We start from the raw sequence: 20,351 nt of genomic DNA, 5'->3' as shown, positions 1-20,351 counted from the left end.
TTACTATTATGATGATGATGAGTGTTGCTTTACTATTGCTAGCTTACTGTTATTGTTAATGCCATCATTGTGGTGTTAACTGACATAACGTTACATTACACTTGGATTACGCTCTCAACGAAGGCAGTCGCATTTTCTTTCCCTCTCCTCCCCCTGACCTTCCCTGCTTGCTTCCCTGCTTGGCTTCTATCGTATTGTCTAGTTATTCACGGAGAAATGCTCTGAAGTTTCAATCATTTGGATAGTTTTTTAAGATATTACTCAAAATCAAATACTACAAAAAGGAACAACCTAAGAGGACTGAAGCCCAAGGAGAACAGAAGTATTTTGGGCTGCCCTCCAAGACTGACCACAGGCAAGCAAACTTAAGCTTGTTCCCTGTAGAACTATGGCTTGTAATGACTGCAAACAACTTACTCAGAGGATAGTCGAACTGGAGCTAAGAGTCAGAACCCTCTTAGATATCAGAGAGACCGCAGACTTTATAGATTCCATGCTACCTAGCCCGGAGGCTAAGCTACCTGCCAATGAGCCACCCTTGGAATCAGCTTTCTCTCCACCGGCCGTTGGACCGGATGAGTCATGGCCTGCTCTCGGCGCTAAACCAAAGAGGCCTAGCGCCGCTTCTACCTTCATCAGAGATGGGACTGTCACCAAGGATAAACAGCAAAAAAAGCGAGGCAGAAACTCTTCCCGCATCACCTCTCCTCCTGTCACACTCAGAAACAGTTTCGAACCACTGGGAACTTTCTCTCCCTTGTGTGTGGAATCCAAGGCGAAGAGGCACAGGAGTGCTAGCTACGCAGCTAACAAACATGAAGGGCCCAGATCGCCGACACACCATGACGGTAGCTACTACACACATGCAAATCCAACACATCATCGTCTGCTGCGACCGGGAGTCCCCCATTTCACTCCAAGCCCCTCTCGGACCACTCGGGGCGCTGTTCGACCCCCTATCAAGCCTAATCAGACAACAATATCACAGGATTATCAAGATCCAAGGTATGCTAAGACTACCCACAGCCCATCAACACTTAGAGGAGCTAACACTGCTAGCACTATAGAATCTACTGCTAGCACTAACGCAGTGTCTAACCTTGGCCTAGCACAAGGTCCTATCATTGCTAACCCAAATAAGATAAGAACTGGCCCCGCAGCTACTGACAAGGCAAACACAACACCACATATGGCCACTATCTTGATTGGAGATGCCATGACAGCACATGTTAAACTGGCAAAGACAGAAAATATTTGTCTTAGCAACACATCTGTCGAGGAACTGACGTCAGAGGTACAAACAATCCTCAACAATAGACCAAACAACCCTAAGATTATCATCCACACTGGCTCGTTTGATATCCTACACAAGAAAACTGGCACTGAGATACTTAAAAAACATTTCACCCAGCTACTGAACACACTCAACAGATATCAAGATGTATTCATCAGTGGACCGATTGCATGCTTTCGCAGAGGAAAAGAAGCCTTCAGTCGACTACTATCTTTCAACACATGGTTGGCATCTGTCTGTCTGACACACAAACTGAGATTTATCGACAACTTCAATGTGTTCTGGAACTGTGCAGACCGTTTTCAAGCTGACGGACTCCACCCAAACCGTAGAGGATCTCGACTACTAACAGCAAATATCAATCACGTGCTCCTGACCACAAATCAAGCTTCTCTCCCTATCCCTGTTGTGTCTAAGCTGACTGACGCATCCCAAACAACCTCCCATGGAACAGAACAGAACATTCAAACAGCCTCCTGCAAGGACATGGGCCCTGCACAGATCTGCACCCCCCGGATGAATTCCCTTGTGATGGAACAGCTCAGTGACAGAGACTTTCCCAAAGAAAAGCTACGCTAGGACAGCCACCATGCTATTTCATTGGACATACCGGTCATCATCACAAACAGAAAATGGCATGGTAAAATGCATGGTTACAAACCTGAAACTAGTGTTAGAAGTCACAGAACTATCCATATTCTTCCAACAGATTTATCTACCCCTGTTTTATCTGTTAATACCCCACAGATGAAACTGGCCCTTCTAAATGTTAGATCACTAAATAACAAAACATTTCTAGTTAATGATCTGGTCAAAGAAAACAACTTAGACTGCATCTGTCTAACAGAAACCTGGCTAAACAATGACACGGCAACAGCAACTTTTATAGAAGCGTGTCCGCCCGATTACAGCTTCCACCAAGTTTCTAGGACATCAAAAAAAGGTGGAGGAGTCGCAGCTATTTTCTCCTCTAAACTGTTGTTCAAAATCACTGAGCTAGATGAATTCACATCATATGAATATCTTGCTATAGAGCTCAAAACCGAATCAATACTTTTTGTTATTATATATCGGCCACCCAAGCACTCGCCAATATTCATACAAGAATTCTCTGAACTATTATCACTATGTGTCACTAGATATGACAAAGTAGTTTTAAACGGAGACTTAAATATCCAAGTAAATAAAAAAGCAGACCCAAGAACTATTGAGCTCTTAAATCTCCTTGACAGTTTCAATCTAACTCAACACATAACAGACCCAACACACCGACACGGAAACACACTAGATCTAGTGATAACAACTGGACTAAATATCAATAATATTTCAATAACTGATCTACCCCTCTCAGACCATCATTATATACTTTTTAATGTGGAAATTATCCTAACAAAAAACAAAAAATAATTCTTAGTCCATAGAAGATATTTAGACGATACAGCTATGATGAAATTTTCTGAACAATTTGCTCTATATGAGCCGACTAACCATGATTGCTCTCTGAATGAAATGGTAGAGAACCTCAATGATGCACTATTATCTGTGTTAGACTCTGTTGCACCACTGAAAACCAAAAAGAAGTGCACAAGCAGAACCTCCCCATGGCTGAGAAATAAAAATGTTAGTGAAACAAAAAGAAAATGCCGTGCAGCAGAGAGAAAATGGAGGAAAACAAAGATCACTATCCACTACAATATCTACAAAGATACACTAACCACCTATAACAAAACCATCCGTCTAGCAAGGAGAGAATATTTCTCCAACATTATTACAGAAAATGCCAGAAATTCCAGAGTTCTTTTCTCCACCATTGACCAGCTGCTAAACACTGTCCCTGCTCCACCTCCATCCTCAGTAGTTAAATGTGAAGAGCTTGCTTTGTTCTTCAAGAACAAAATAACTTTGATCAGAGCTAGTATTATTAATAGTGGGGTCGAAACTGACATGAGTAGATTCTGCAACATAACCATGAGCACATTTACCTGTATCACACTTAGTGAACTTTCCAAAATTGTCAGCGAATCTAACTCCACAACCTCAGATATTGATCCTATACCCACAACATTCTTTAAGCGAGTGTTTGATAGTGTCTCAGGTCCGGTGCTAGAGATTATAAACACATCCCTTAGAACTGGCGTTTTCCCAGATGCCTTCAAAACAGCTGTTGTAAAGCCCCTATTAAAGAAACCCAAATTGGATAACAGTCTACTTGCAAATTACAGACCAATATCAAACCTTCCATTTATTAGTAAAGTACTGGAAAAGATAGTTTTAGTCCAATTAAATTCTTTTCTTGAAGAAAATAACATCCTGGAAGTCTCGCAGTCAGGTTTCAGGAAATATCACAGTATTGAAACTGCTCTCACCAAAATAATTGGCGACCTCAGACTAAACTCTGATGCAAATAAAGTCTCTATCCTTATCCTGTTAGATCTCAGTGCAGCATTTGATACAATTGATCACGACATCCTAATCAATAGACTGGAAAAGCTTATTGGGTTCACGGATAGTGTATTGAACTGGATGAAATCATATATCACAGGAAGGAAGTTTTATGTTAGTTTAGGTGACCATAGGTCCAAGAAACATGAGAACTGCTACGGGGTTGCTCAAGGAAGCTGCTTAGGTCCATTACTTTTTTCTCTTTATATGTTACCACTCGGCGACATAATCAGAGAACATAACATAGATTTCCATAGCTATGCGGATGACACACAACTATATATATCCACTGAACCCAACGATGCAACGGCCATCAATTCCATTACCAACTGCCTGTTGGCAATAAACAAATGGATGAACGCTAACTTTCTTAAATTAAATGAAGACAAAACCGAAGTCCTACTATGTGGCCCCAAATCCAAAAGAGAGATGCTTATTAAGAATCTTGGAGGTTTAACCCCCTGTCTTAAACCAGAGGTGACGAGTCTCGGTGTAATCCTGGACTCAGATTTGAATTTCAACTCTCACATTAATAAAGTGACCAAAACAGCTTTCTTTCACCTGAGGAATATAGCAAAGGTACGACCATTCATAAACCAAAATGATGCAGAGAAGTTAATTCATGCTTTTATATCCAGCCGGCTGGACTACTGTAACGCACTTTTCACTGGTATTCCCAAGAAAACCACTGAAAGACTACAGCTCATTCAAAATTCTGCAGCTAGATTATTAACCAAAACTAAAAGGAGAGAACAAATTAGTCCTGTCCTAGCTACTTTACACTGGCTCCCTGTTACCTTCAGAATTGACTTTAAGGTCCTTTTCCTCACATACAAAGCTCTACACGGACAAGGACCTAGCTACATTGCTAACTCCTTTATAAACTACACACCAGCTAGAACACTGCGATCATCAAATGCAGGCCTATTAGAGGTCACCAGAAGCAGTCATAAGAAGATTGGTGATTCGGCCTTTGTCAATTACGCCCCAAAACTATGGAACAAATTACCCATAAATATTAGGGAAGCAAACACTCTAGACATTTTTAAAAGACAGCTTAAAACCTACCTTTTTACCGAAGCATTTAAGTAATTTTATCTCAAAAGGGTTTTCCTACTTTTATTAATTATATTATTGTTACTTTTAAGATGCATGTTTAAAGTTGGTTTCTCTCTTGAACAGAGATCTTATTGGGATTTTTATTTTTGTTTGAATTGTTTATCACTTGTATTATTGTTTTTATTGATTTTATGTAAAGCACCTTGAGCTGCAATTCTTGTATGAAATGTGCTATATAAATAAAGTCTTACTTACTTACTTACTTACATAACCATAACAATATTGTGGTTGTCAGACATGATTCATTAATCTTTGTCTTTGCTCCAGAAGAACATGTCAACAATCTATAATGACGCCTTTACATGCCACGATATCACTAATTATATTAGGCTATAATTATGTTTGTCATGCCATGAACATAATGTAGCGATCTCAGTCACTACGCAGAGAGGCTTTTCTGGAATGATCACTTCACATCAATGCACGTAAATCACTGCTACTAAACCGCGAGCACGAAGAGGCTCATCAACCAGAAACACATCAACTTATTCAGGTGTCCCCGCCCCCCGGCTACTCTGCCAGCCCCCCCCCCCCCCCCCCCCATAGTGCATAGCAACCCCCACATGAGCTTTCGCTGCTGACAGAGAGCAAGGACACCAGCACACAGGCACACAGACATCACAATGAACATGAACCTGAACAAATCAACACATACAAGACGCTACATTACCCCCCCACTATAAAGTCCCTCGTCCCCAAGGGAACAAACAAAGACTGCATAACGCTGGGGTCGTCTCCTGGCCCTTTGTGGACGTGAGACAGGGGGTAACAGGCTTAACCCGGGGGCAGGGGAAGTGGGCTGAGAGCCGGGGGACACAGGGACAGAGTCTGGGTCACCCCCACCAGGTTCTGGCTGTGGGGGATGCGGTGTGTATGTGTGTAGTGCAGGGGGTTGGGCGCGTGGGGTACCTGGAACCTTGGGTAAGGCATTGCCTTGATAGGGGACCAGTCTGTCTCTGTGCAGTGCAACCTTCCGTCCTCGTGGCGGTAGCTGCACCCGATACACCACCTCCCCCATCAGCTCCAACACCCTGCAGGACCCCACCCACTGACTGTCGAGCTTTGGACACCGGCCCTTATTTCTTTGTGGACTGTAAACCCAAACAAGCTCTCCAGCCTGGAAATGCCTACCCCGTGCCCGTACGTCATAATTGTGCTTTTGCCTTGCCCCAGCACTTTCCTGCTGCACCCGGGCAAACGCATGGGCAGACTCAAGCCTGTCCTGGAGCCTCCTAGCATATTCCCGGGCCTGGGGAAACCACAGGGGCGTCTGGAGGCCGCCCAAAGGCCAGCTCTGCTGGTGTGCGGAGCTCTCTCCCCAGCATGATGAGTGCTGGGAAACACATTGTCGACTCCTGGACTGCAGACCGGCACGCCATGAGCACCAGCGGCAGATGCTCATCCCAGTCTCGCTGATGCTCTGATGTCAGTATGGCCAGCTGCTGACCCAGTGTGCGGTGAAGCCTCTCCACGAGCCCGTCACTTTGAGGCCGTAACGGAGTGGTGCGTGTCTTCTGGTTGCCCAGGCGGCTGCACATGGCAGCGAATACCTGGGACTCAAAATTTCTCCCCTGGTCGCTGTGCAGTGTGTCAGGCATCCCAAACCGGCTGAATATGCCCCAATAAGGCCCCAATACAAGCCTCGATGGAGGCGGCGGAGCATTTGGTAACACCAAAGTGGCCTGACCCCGAGGCTCCGTGCATGCCCTGCAGTACAGCTGTCCTCAGGCCCTTGGGGACCACCAGCTGCCAATGCTCCTCCCCTGTAGCAGGCTCTTTCCACACCCTCTGCAGCACCCCGTCGATCAGACGCAGCGAGTTGAACTTTGACCACAGCCCTTTGGTGGCCTGTGAGAGTCTTGCTACCTCTTCCCATGGCGGCCTCTGCTGTGACTCCACCCACTGATGCACAGGGTGTAGGTCAGGGGCGAGTTCCTGCTGTTGCCTCCATTTCCCCACGCTCACCTTCTGCAGCTCCCGTCAGTCACTTCTGCCCGCCGCACTGCCTTCTGTTGCTGCTCCTCCTCACACAGTTTATGCTCCCGACTCTCCGTCCGTTCACAGTGGTGGCACCCGTCTGCAGCACATGGGCGACAGGAGAGGGCATCTGCATTGCTGTGTTGAGCTCCTGCCCTCCGCACCACTGTGAAGTTATAGGCCTGGAGCTCCTCCAACCACCTGGCGACCTGCCCCTCCGGCTCCCTGAATCAGCCACTGGAGAGCTGAATGATCGGTTCTCACAGTGAAGGGCAGACCGCACAGGTAATATTTAAAATGGCGCACGGAGAGCACCACTGCCAGGAGCTCTCGCCGGGTCACGCAGTAGTGCTTCTCAGCCTTGTTGAACACCCGGCTGAAATACGCCACCACCCTCTCCCCGTCTGCACCCACCTGAAACAGCACTCCTCCAGCACCCACCCCACTGGCATCAGTGTCCAACATAAATGGGAGAGAGGGGTCAGCTGGAGCCAGCACAGGGGCATCGCTGAGGGCCCGGCGCAGCTGGTTGAACGCCCCCTGGCATGCATCTGTCCAGACAAACTCTCTGTCTTTATGCAACAACTGGAACAGAGGGGCAGCGATGCACGAAAAACACCGTACAAACCTCCGTAGTATGAGGCGAGGCCCAAGAAACTTTTCAAGTCCTTTTGAGTGGACGGGACGGGCCAGTCTGCCACTGCCTGCACTTTGTCTTGCACAGTGCTAATTCCCTCCCGCCCCACTCTGTGTCCCAGAAAAGTCACCTGCCGCTGCATGAAATGGCAATTATTCGGGTGGAGTTTCAGCCCTGCTTCCCGAATCCTCTCCAGCACGCGCCGTAACGACAACAGAGCGGCATCGAAAGAGGATCCATGTGCCAAGATGTCGTCCAGATAAACCAGGCACTCCTGGCGTGGGATGCCAGTCAACACCTGATCCATCAGTCTGGCAAAGGAAGCAGGGGCGTTGCACAATCCAAAACTGAGGACCTTAAACTGCCAGAGCCCACGTCCAGTGCAAAAGGCAGTCTTTGGTCAGGCAGATGGGGCGAGAGGCATCTGGTAATAGCCAGAGCGGAGGTCCAGGGAGGAAAACCAGGCAGAGCCTGAGACTAAGTCCAGAGACTCATCCACGTGGGGTAATGGATATGAGTCTTTCCTAGTTACCCCATTCAGTGGTCTGTAGTCAGAGCAGAGGCGCCACTCACCATTTCTTTTGGGGACCATGACCACTGCAGCTGCCCAGGGGCTATCTGATGGCTCGATGATGCCTGCCTGCAGCATGTTCCCAACAGCTTTGTCACACGCCTCTTGCCGTGCCAGCGGAAGCCGGCGGGGATGGCACTTTATTGAGCGGGCGTCCCCGGTGTCAATCTCATGCTCCACCAGCTTTGTTCGCCCAACGTCATCCTCCCTCAGTGCAAAGCTGTCTTTAAACTCCACTAACAGCCGCCACAACAGCTCCTGCTGTTGTAAGTCCAGGTCATCACAGTTCTCCATACAGATTTTCGTGATGGCAGACCGCGTTGTCTCCTCCTCCGTCTGGGGCAGCAGGGCCGGAGACGAGCAGCCCATGCTGTTGGGGGCTGGCACTGCCAGCAGGGGTGGAGAGGAGTTGGTTGCTGTCACCTCTGTCTCCAGCTGAGAGGGAGGCGACTGAACAGCAATGCTGTGGGCGTGGAGTGGTGGTCTGTTAGGGAAACACACACCCTGATGTCGTGAGGGGTTTTGGGGGAAAGTGGGTGTGGCCCGCGGCTCTGCCGTGCCAACTTCTCGTGCCGGCAAAGTAGTGGGTGCAGCAACTGGTGGTGTCACGGCCGACAACGCGATGACAGGCCAGTCCTGAAACATCAGCGTGCCTCTGCCCAGGTCCAGCTGAGAGCCCCGTGGCCTTCAAGAAATCCAGTCCTAGTATGCGCGGGTCCTGCACGCTTGCCACCCACACTGGGTGGCGGACAGCCTTTCCCCCCACAGTCAGTGTCATTTCTCCCCTGCCTTTCATGGGTGCCAGCCCGCCCGTGACTGTGCGCAGCTACACAGTGGTGGGCTCTAACTGAGTCCAGCCTGGCACCACATCAGGTGATTACCAGAGTCACCTTGGACCCCGTGTCCACCAGAGCAGAGCAGGGAACCCCCTCTACGGTCACTGGGATGTGACAAAAGTCCCCAACACAAGTCCGCCCCACGACTACCACAGGCTCCGTGGGGATGTTTTTGTCTGCTTCTGGGGGGAGTGGGCCCTGACTCCCCCGTCCGTGCTGTCAGGCCCTTCCTGCAGACGACGAAGAGGATGGGGCTAGGGTCCGCACAGCCTCCCCTATGCGGACCCCACGTCGTTTCCCGGACCCTTGTGTGCTTTTGGGCACTGCCTGAGGAGATGACCAGGCTGGCCACACCCCCAACACACCCTGGGTGATGTGTGCGGGGTACGGGTTGACTGGATAGACATAGTCTGTATCAGTTCCGTCAGCTCAGATGCCCATGCTGGCTTTTCCAGGCCAGCGTTGGTGCCCACTGCCACTCTTGTTATGGGCAGCAACTCAAACTGTGCATGGAAGGCCTCCCAATCTGACTTACCCCCGTACTTGGGTGTTTTCACTGAGGACCATGTACTACGGGCGCCGCCATGATTGACGTTGTTACAGTCACAGTCCGCGCAGATGCTCCGCGCGGGACTTTGACATTGCACCTGCAGCCATGCCAGCCTCCGAAGCCATCCTCGCAGCCGAATCCCGTATCTGAGATCTTGCCTGTTCCATCCTTTGATACTCCTCAGACCATCGGGCAGGACCACTGTCTCCCTCCTCCTTAACCTTCATGCCAGAAAAGTCCTCCATGACGTTACGCGAAGCCATGTCCCCCACAATAACGTAGCCGCTAGCTAAACTGATAATTAACTACCAAAAAAATTCACGATAACGAACTTGTCTCCCGACCTCACTCACTTTAGTTAAAGTTCACTTCTGACACCAATTGTAGCGATCTCAGTCACTATGCAGAGAGGTTTTTCTGGAAAGATCACTTTATTACTTCACATCAATGCACGTAAATCACTGCTACTAAACCGCGAGCACGAAGAAGCTCATCAACCAGAAACACATCAACTTATTCAGGTGTCCCCGCCCCCCGGCTACTCTGCCAGCCCCCCCCCCTCCCCGTAGTGCATAGCAACTCCCACATGAGCTTTCGCTGCTGACAGAGCGCAAGGACACCGGCACACAGGCACACAGACATGAACCTGAACAAATCAACACATACAAGACGCTACAATAATAACTGTGATAACTTAGTTATGATTAAGAGAACATTCACTCGAGATAACCGTCATTCTTTAACATCCAGAATACCAAGAGGTTGCCGTTAGCACATGCATACTCAACTATGTGTGTCTCTATTCATCTGCTCTCAACCCTTGACCTCAAGGGTCAACTGTACCTCCTGATGGAGTGGGGTGGTACTGCAACAGCATACACATACTTTAACCAAACGATCAGGATACCACATTCCTCCCCCCTTAAAGATCCTGTAAAGTAAATTCCATGTTTTGCTTCTAAGTACATTATATACGTGTGAAATGAGTTCCTGAAAGCATGTGCAAAGCGCTAAAACTTTGTCGCACTGAAATGTGGAGTTAGACCGAAGAACAGTTTCTCTTCCGTTTTCAGATCAGGTTTTAATGGGCGGAGCCAAAAAATGCCCTATCTACGTAATTTCGCCCTATCTACGTCAGATCACTGAATGGCTCCTCCTGCTGTACTGTTATTGTAGCCTATATCAGCTAGCTAGCTAGCTTCAGGATGTCTCCCACCAACCGCAACTGCATCTTCCCTGGATGCAAGAACTCCAGCTGCGCTGCAACGCCATTTAAGTTCCCTATTAATAATGAAAGGAAAAATAGGTGGATAGATTTTGTGAAGAGCCACGCTGATGGAAAGCTTTGGATAAACTCCAACAGCCGCCTCTGCAGTGGATAAGAGAGTCTGCTAAATGACTAAATGCAGTGACCATTTCACAGCTGATAGTTTTAACATGGACCAGAGACAGACGGGGTTCGCGGACACACGGCTTCTCTTGCAGCGCGGAGCCGTACCGAGCATCGCCCTCCCGGCCGTTCCTCCTCCGGTCGCACCTGGACAATCCACCACTGCCAGCAGTTCATCACTCTGTTCTGTGTGCTTGTTATAATTATACTAGATCACTTTTCCAGAGGTATCTCTGCTATGAGTTAATGCAAACCGCTAAATTAATATTAGGCTACTCGGTGTAGAATGATGGTATTTTGGTAAAATGGTAGCTAATGTGTTAGAAGTAGCCTAGTTGGAGAGCTCACTGTCTGCTGTCTCTGGTGTCCATTTTTACTGTTACAGCTCAGGGGAACATTTCATTTATATGCATCTGTATGTTTCACTCATTGAACAAATAAATTATAATTCTATATGGTTTTGTTCGGCTTGACATAGCGTCTATTATCTGGGTCGGAGGTAGGCACTAGGCAGCGAGGGGCGGAGCTTCAGCTCCTTCAGGCGACACGCCCCCCCAGTCTCAAGTAGAGAAGACTGCTGATTTTTTCACGATTTCAAAGCCTAATTTAACATATTTGTCGGTGTTATTTTTTCATTCGAATTTGGATGGGTAGTTAATAACACATTATTCTGTGGGGTGGCGAACTTAAAACACGTTTTCAGGTCCACTTTACTGGATCTTTAAGAGTAAACTACTCTGGTGAGCTTCAACATTAACCGTGAGCCTTACCTGCTCACTATATACTGTTGGCAGTAACATTCAGTATGATTTAACTATCAAGATAATCTAAATAAAATAAAATAAAACACAACATTAGCCTGTACATCAATGGCAGTGTTTACAGGTGTTGTGCCTTGAACATTAGGAAACATCAGAAACAATAACTAAGGTGGGTGGACTACCATCCTTCCAGTGAGTCCCAGAGCGCATTCTTTCTCTTGCTTGAGGGAGCTCACTACTATTTCACAAAGTCTCTCAGATAAGTTGGAGTCTTTTTTGTGCGCTCAGAGCGTCGCAGCATCTGTGGTGAGTCTGCACTCGTCTCTGGTGGATCAGCTGGAGGGTGAACCAGGGCCATTTCATTGGGCTCACTCCCTTCCCCTCCCACTGACGCTGGAACAGCAGAGTCTCTGGTCAAAGCCTCTGCTGCGTTCTCTGGAACCTGAAGACTCATGGGCTCCAGTGTCATGTCCGGCATGGATGTCTCGGTCATTGGCGCGTGACGTTTACGGATCTGGTCCACGTGACGTCTCATGACGCGTCCATCTCCTGTCTGCACCGTATATGAGACAGGCCCTGTGTTCGTCTCAATGACGGCTGGGATCCACCTTGGTCCGTAACCATAGTTTCGGATGTACACGTCGTCACCAGGAGAGAAGCTTCTCCATTTGCTGTGTAAGTCATGTTGTGCTTTCTGTTTGAGTTGTTTCTTCCGAATCTTTGACTTCACATCGGGCAGCAGAAGATCCAGTGTGTAACGCAGTCTCCTAGACATCAGCATTTCAGCTGGAGACAAGCCAGTCGTACTTTGGGGTGTGATTCTGTAATTGAACAGAAATCTTGCTATTCTTGTTTCCAAAGTATCCCCTTTTGTTTTCTTAATTCCTTGTTTGAACGTTTGCACGGCTCTTTCGGCTAGGCCGTTTGATGCCGGGTGAAAGGGTGCAGATGTTACGTGCTGTATACCGTTCTGTTTCAGGAATGCTTCGAACTCTTGGCTTGTGAAGCATGTGCCATTGTCAGATACTATTGTCTGAGGCAGGCCATGTGTGCTAAAGCACTGTCTGAGTTTTTCAACAGTGACTTGGCTTGTTGCACTACTTGTTGGATACACGTCAAGCCATTTTGAATGTGCATCGATAACTATAAGAAACATCTTGCCTAAGTGAGGGCCAGCATAATCAACATGCAATCTGCTCCAGGGTGTCTCTGGCCACTCCCAGGGATGGAGAGGAGCTGCAGCTGGAGCCTTTCTGTTTTCCTGGCATGTGTGGCAGGACTGTACTTCTCTTTCTACGTCAGCATCCATTCCTGGCCACCACACGTATGAACGTGCCAAGCCCTTCATCCTGGAGACGCCAGGGTGCGTGTAGTGTAGATGTTTTAAAAGGGTGGTCCTCCCCTTCTCTGGAACAACCACTCTAGATCCCCAGAGCACACATCCATCACTGACACTGAGTTCAAGCCTTCTCTGGCTGTAAGCCTTGAACATTGAAGCCACCTCTTTTGGCCACCCATTCAAACAGCACTTGTGATAATATTTCATCTTTTGCAGTCCACTGCTTCACTTGGGCTGTTTTGATGGGTGGGTCTTCCAACACATCCAGCATGAGGACCTGTCCTGTGTCATCCTCCTCTTCGGTGTGTGGCAGTGGCAGCCTGCTCAATGCGTCTGCGTTTGCGTGGTCTTTGCCTGGCTTGTACACCATTCTGTACTCGTACGCTCTCAGAAGTATTGCCCACCGTTGCACTCTTGGTGACCCCATCTGTGGCACCGGCTTCTGTTCATGGAAAAGCGAGATCAATGGCATGTGGTCAGTGCTGATAGTGAACGTTCGTCCATAGATATACTTGTGAAATCGCTTGATTCCGAATATGATGGCTAACCCTTCCTTGTCGAGCTGCGAGTAACGCTTTTCAGCTGGCGTCAGCGTGCGTGACATGAAGCCTATGGGTTTTTCACTTCCGTCTTCCATGATGTGTGACAGCACGGCGCCGACTCCGTACGGTGAGGCGTCGCATGCCAGCACAAGTTCTTTGTCTGCTGAATAGTGAGCCAGGACCTGCTGATTTCAGCAGCTGTTTAGATAAACAAAACGCTTCTTCCTGTTCTTTCTTCTGTCCACTGAATGTCTTTTCTTAACAATCTGTGTAATGGTGCCAAGCGTGTGGCGAGATTAGGGAGGAACTTGTTATAGTAGTTTAAAAGGCCAAGATATGCCTTCAGCTCAGTCACTGCAGAGCATCCTCGATGGCTGTTACCTTGCTTTGCACTGGGTGCAGGCCTTCAGCATCAATCTTGTGACCCAAGTACTCAACCTGATCTTGCAAGAATGCACACTTGCTTCTGCGCAGTCGCAGTCCTGCCTCCTTCAGTCGTCTGAGTACCTCATCCAGTGTGCTCAGATACTCTACAGTGTCTCTTCCAGTCAGTAATATGTTGTCAAGGTAAACAGCTACTCTGGGCAGACCTTGTAACAAACTCTCCATTGTTCTCTGAAATATGGCTGGAGCGGATGAGACTCTGAATGGAAGCCTATTGTAGGTGAAAAGGCCTCTGTGTGTATTTATTGTTAGGTATTTCTTGGAGTCATCATCCATCACGATCTGCTGATAGGCGTGGCTTAAATCGAGCTTCGAGAAACGTGTCCCTCTTGCCAGTGTATTGAACAGGTCCTCAACACGAGGAATCGGGTATTGCTCTAGTGAGGAGGCGCTGTTTACTGTTAGTTTGTAATCGCCACATATTCTAATGGTGCCCTCCGGCTTCAACACAGGAACAATCGGCGCCGCCCACTCAGCGTACTTGACAGGTGATATGATGCCCTCTTTCAGGAGCCTATCTATCTCCTCTTCTACTTTCGCCCTCATGGCATACGGAACTGAACGGGGCCTATAGAATTTTGGACGGGCATCCACGGACACGCGGATTGTTGCCTTCATGCCTTTTAACATGCCTAGTTCTTGTTTGAAAACCTCCTCATGCTTTGACAGTACTTCCTGTAGCTCGTGTGCCTCTGTGTTTACATGTTTGATTTCATCCCACTTGAGCTTTAAAGCCTCAAGCCAGCCTCTACCTAACAAGCTAGGTCCAGTGCCCTTCACCACCACTAGGGTCAATGTCTTCATTTGTTGAGCATAATTCACTTTTACTTTACAAACTCCCACTATTTTTATTTTCTCTCCCGAGTATGACTTCAGAGACAGTTTGCTTTCATTTAATTTGGGGCGTTTATTTCCTACCCACATCTCATTTAATTTATTTTCATTCATAATACTCACACTGCATCCTGTGTCTATTTCAAAGTTTACTTTCTTTTTATTCACTTCCACGTTGACTTCGAATGGTTTAATTCTCTGCATTGAAGTTCCTGTATTCAGGCATGCTAGTGTGAATGCTTCTTCGTGATCCGAGCTATCATCATCATCATCATCATCATCATCTTGTCTCTCACACACGTTGTGTGACCTGTGTGGACGGGTTTGAGGGCGTGCGCGCCGATCTGCTCTATGTGCTTTGGTTTCACTGGGACGGGCATCATCTTTACTTTTATTCCTACAAGCCTTGGCGATGTGCCCTATTCTCCCGCAGAAATGACACTTGGTATCTTTAAATTTACATTCGGCTGCACTGTGCCTTCCGTGACAACGATAACAATCTCTCTCTTTGTTACTCCATTCTCCTCTTGTCTCTTTTCCCGCCGTTTTCATTCTGTTACATGCTACGGACGCCTTTTATAGGTCTTGGGCATTTTTACTTGCAGTTTCTGCAGCTACTGCTATCTTAACCCTCGTGCTGCCTTCGGGTCACATGACCCAAAGGTTCATAACGAACCATCGTTGTGTTTACCCAATTTTACCCAATACAAAAACAAATTAAAATAATTTTCTTTTAACCTTTGCAATGTGGGGGGTCTGAGACAGCCCAACGGTTAAAAGAAAATGCTTCACTTTGTCTTTGTATGCGGTAAATCTGTCGCAATACGACGGTGGGTCACAATGACTGATGGGTCAGAATGACCCGAAGATAACACAAGGGTTAAATGCTTTCTCAAACGTCAGGTCTGTTTCGGAGAGCAGACGTCTTTGAATCCGGTCGTCATTGGTACCGCATACAAGACGATCTCTTAACATTTGCTCCAGTGTAGTGCCAAAGTTACAGTCATGAGCTAACGTCACTGTGTCCAATCCCGACCGCCGTAAACTCCTATTGTCCAAACCCGAACGGTGTTTGGACACTCAGTTTCCGGTCTTTTTGCCAGCATTTTCTTTTGCGATCACCAGCAAAGTGTAAGTAGTATTATTTTAGGCATACCAAACAATCTACGTGTCAAATTTCATGACCATATATGGACGTTTGCATGTCTAAATAATATAGGAAAGTTACTTTGGCCGAAAGACCACTCGGCGACACTCGGGCAACGCTTGGGCGACGATCTTTACTCTGACAAGTGTGTCTGTGTTGTCATCGTACTGCTACTATATGGGTTAGCATATGAGTGTATTTCAACGCTAGCTTAACACTACTTTGTCTAGCCAATGAAAATACACGATCATGTGTGACGTGATCTGTAGTCGAGGGGAGGAAGGGATGGGGGCTAGCAAACTTTGAGAAGAGTTCAACAAAACATCCAGTATGTGGTGGTATACAGTCAAATTGAGATTTTATCGCATAGTTTGGAGATGTTGAAGCGTGATATCTTATTGTGGAGGACATAACTACGTCCCCGGATATGTTGACAGCATTGATGGTCAGTTTGGTGACCCTGGATCAAGTTAATATCCCCGTAAAAACAGCAGTGCGAGTTTTTACTACGAGGATAGAAATGCGGTCGGGTTTGGACAAGGGTAGCGCACGGCTAATTTACGCCAGCGTCTTTTTACCGGCTCTAGTAAAGGCTAAGCTAACTCTAAATGTTTTAACAATATTTAGCTCGAAAGGTAAGAAGTTAAAGCTTAACGTGAAATCAGTAAATCAGCTGAAAACGTGATACGATTATTTTTAGCAATATTTGAAGTGGCATTTTATCAGAATATTGGCTAAAAACCGGTCGGGATTGGACACAGTGACGTTAGTCGTCTGAGCTCCGCTACGTATGCACTCACAGATTCCGTAGGCTGACGTGAACGCGAGTCAAACTTGTATCTTTGCACAATCTCGCTTGGTTTAGGATTGAAGTGCTCTTTCATTACTTGTTTTAACTGATCGAATGTTTTCGCAGATGGCTTATCTGGACTCACCAGGTTTCTCATGAGCTTGTACGTTGCTGGACCGACCATGCTGATTAGGATAGCCCTCTGTTTCTCTCCATCCTCGATCCCATTAGCTTCGAAAAACTGATCGAGCACCTCGCAGTACTCTTCCCAAGTCTGCTCTTTTGCATCGAAAGTTGACAGGGTGCCTATCATCATCGTAGCCATTTTTACGTCTTGCTCGTGACCTCTGGTCCAATTGCACTTTGCACGTTCCTACCATCTGCCACCTGCGGTCATCCCGACCCATCCGACTTTAATCAGGCACTTTTCTCCTCCATCCAGTATCCTCGTCGCCAATATGTGATAACTTAGTTATGATTAAGAGAACATTCACTCGAGATAACCGTCATTCTTTAATATCCAGAATACCAAGAGGTTGCCGTTAGCACATGCATACTCAACTATGTGTGTCTCTATTCATCTGCTCTCATCCCTTGACCTCAAGGGTCAACTGTACCTCCTGATGGAGTGGGGTGGTACTGCAACAGCATACACATACTTTAACCAAACGATCAGGATACCACAAACGTTCATTACAAATTGTTAAATCCGCTTTAAAATAACGTAAATAAACTCTATAAACAACCGTCATGTGTGTGTGCAACCATTTGTAAAACTGGCTACAGCAAGGCAGGCGAACTGTAGATTATCAAGCCCTTTCTCCTTGTGCTCATTCAGCTCAGGTAAATCAGCGATCGGCTAATGTTTACTTTTGTGCTCCTTAGGGATGGGCGGATCGATCCTAAAGTATCGATATTTTCGATACTGGCATTGTATCAAAAGGATCAATTCTCAATTTGAAATATCGATCCTACCTGGGATTTCTTTTAAACAAGTGATTTTAGAATATTTTTATAATAGTTGTAGGCCGTAAAGTATAGAAATGTACTTAAATAAGAAAGTTAATGGGAACTATTTTTTCTTCCGCTGTGTCTGTGCTTATCATGAGTTCATCAGCGGCAGCGCGCCACGCTCTCTCACTTTCACTCAGTGAAAGCACACTCAGCGCAGATTCGAGTGCATTGCTGCGGTCATGACTGAAAGAAAAAAAAGCATAATCTGGAGTTATTTCACTCCAGTTAACAACGATGAAGCTTTATGTGACATTTGTCAAACAACAATACGCCATTGTGGAAATACCACAAACATGACAAGCATCTAAAAGTTAAAGATCCTGTAAAGTGAACCTGGAAACGAGTTTTAAGTTCGCCACACCACAGAATAATGTGTTATTAACTACCCATCCAAATTCGAATGAAAAAATAACACCGACAAGTATGTTAAATTAGGCTTTGAAATCGTGAAAAAATCAGCAGTCTTCTCTTCTTGAGACTGGGGGGGGCGTGTCGCCTGAAGGAGCTGAAGCTCCGCCCCTCGCTGCCTAATGCCTACCTCCGACCCAGATAATGGACGCTATGTCAAGCCGAACAAAACCGTATAGAATTAGAATTTATTTGTTCAATGAGTGAAACATACAGATGCATATAAATGAAATGTTCCCCTGAGCTGTAACAGTAAAAATGGACACCAGAGACAGCAGACAGTGAGCTCTCCAACTAGGCTACTTCTCACACATTAGCTACCATTTCACCAAAATACCATCATTCTACACCGAGTAGCCTAATATCAATTTAGCGGTTTGCACTAACTCATAGCAGAGATACCTCTGGAAAAGTTATCTAGTATAGTAATAACAAGCACACAGAACTGAGTGATGAACTGCTGGCGGCGGTGGATGGTCCAGGTGCGACCGGAGGATGAACGGCCGGGGGGGCGATGCTCGGTACAGCTCCGCGCTGCAAGAGAAGCCGTGTGTTGGTGAACCCCGTCTGTCTCTGGTCCATGTTAAAATTGTCTGACGTGAAATGGTCAGTGGCGCAGAGGCGGCTGTTGGAGTTTAACCGAAGCTTTCCATTGACAAAATCTATCCACCTATTTTTCCTTTCATTATCAACAGGGAACTTATAGCGTTGCAGCGCAGCTGGAGTTCTTGCATCCAGGGAAGATGCAGTTGCGGGTAGTTGGAGACATCCTGAAGCTAGCTAGCTAGCCGATGTAAGCTACAATAACACTACAGCAGGAGCAGCCATTCAGTTATCTGACGTAGATGGGGCGAAATGACGTAGACAGTGCATTTTTTGGCTCCGCCCATTAAAACCTGATCTGAAAACGGAAGAGAAACTGTTCTTCGGTCTAACTCCACATTTCAGTGTGACAAAGTTTTAGCGCTTTGCACATGCTTTCAGGAACTCATTTCACACGTATATAATGTACTTAGAAGCAAAACATGGAATTTACTTTACAGGATCTTTAAACACCCTAAAGAGCACAACGAAGTACAGCTGACGCGAGCAGAGGAGGCAACACAGACACATAATGCGGTTTATGTAATATTAATAACAATGGCTTTCAGAATGCATTATAAAATGACTAAAATAAAAATATTTCATAGAAGTATCGGTATTGATATCGACAATACTGGTCTTGAAAGTAGTTGGTATCGGATCGAAAAGAAAATGATTGGTATCGCCCATCCCTAGTGCTCCTGCCCTGTTCGTATCCGCGAGCACATTCTTACGGTGCGTTCACACTGCAGCGTAGCGGGCGGCGCGTGGCGTCGGCTTCCAATTAATTTTCAATTAAACCAGGCGTTGAGGCTCGCGTAGGGCATTGTTGGAAGGCGAGCGGAGCGTTGCAAGTTGGATTTTCTCAACTTTATGTAAATGAGGAGCGTGAAAACGCTAGCGTTGGCCAATCAGATAGTTTTTTTCTAATTTGTTTCTTGTAACGTAGCAACTGTTGGTCATTGTAAACATTTCTAGGTTTTACAATTTCAAGATGGAGGAGAAACTTATCGTATGTGTCTGCACACCCAGTTCTGTTCAGAACAAAGTTACGTAATGTGACGATCCTGAATTTAAAGATTACATTAAACTAATAATGCATGGTGCAGGGTTGCCGATGTTGTCAGTGTCCCTAGTGTGTTTTTATTAGTGGTGGGCCGTTATTGGCGTTAACGTGCTGCGTTAACGTGAGACTCTTATTGGGCGATAAAAAAAATATCGCCGTTAATCTATTCTCAAAGTTGGGTTGGGAGCTGGGCCTATACTACGCAAGCTATGATGACTTTCACCTTGATATTTTAGCGCGGATGTATACCTAGCCGAATTGCACTGTAGGGGGGCGAGAACGAGTCTTCGAACCTGTGTGTTTTCCTTGTGTATGAAATTATCACATCAAACGTGACGTGCTAACATGGATGCAGCTATGAAGCCGCCTGGTTTGCTTCAGAGACAATTTATTTTGAAGAAGCTTCCCAATGGGAACCTCGACAAGAGTAAGGTTGTTTGCACCTTGTGCTATGCGGAATTAGTTTACTGTAGGAGTTCTTCCTGTCTCAAATACCACCTAAACACAAAGCATCGCTTAGCTAATGCGGAAGATGCCGGGCCAAGCACTGGTGTAGCGCAGGGGAAGAGTCGTCGTCAAACTACTATGTTTGAGTGCAACCGAGGCAA

The 20,351-nt window shown here is 46.7% G+C and overlaps 1 protein-coding gene across 1 annotated transcript; it reads right to left on the bottom strand.

Annotated features, from left to right (window-relative positions):
- Positions 1 to 11,558: 11,558 nt before the first annotated feature.
- LOC134034679 (uncharacterized protein K02A2.6-like) lies at positions 11,559 to 14,599 on the bottom strand. Its single transcript, XM_062479198.1, is given in 5 exon segments — positions 11,559 to 13,100; positions 13,102 to 13,650; positions 13,652 to 13,696; positions 13,698 to 13,812; positions 13,815 to 14,599. Coding segments are annotated over 5 exon segments (2,712 nt in total). The 5' UTR covers positions 14,533 to 14,599; the 3' UTR covers positions 11,559 to 11,815.
- Between the last annotated feature and the right edge of the window lie 5,752 nt (positions 14,600 to 20,351).

Source organism: Osmerus eperlanus, chromosome 2, assembly GCF_963692335.1.
Source record: "Osmerus eperlanus chromosome 2, fOsmEpe2.1, whole genome shotgun sequence".
NCBI lineage: Eukaryota > Metazoa > Chordata > Actinopteri > Osmeriformes > Osmeridae > Osmerus > Osmerus eperlanus.
Note: the sequence above shows the minus strand (reverse complement) of the source record. Positions and strands in the feature narration are given on the sequence as shown.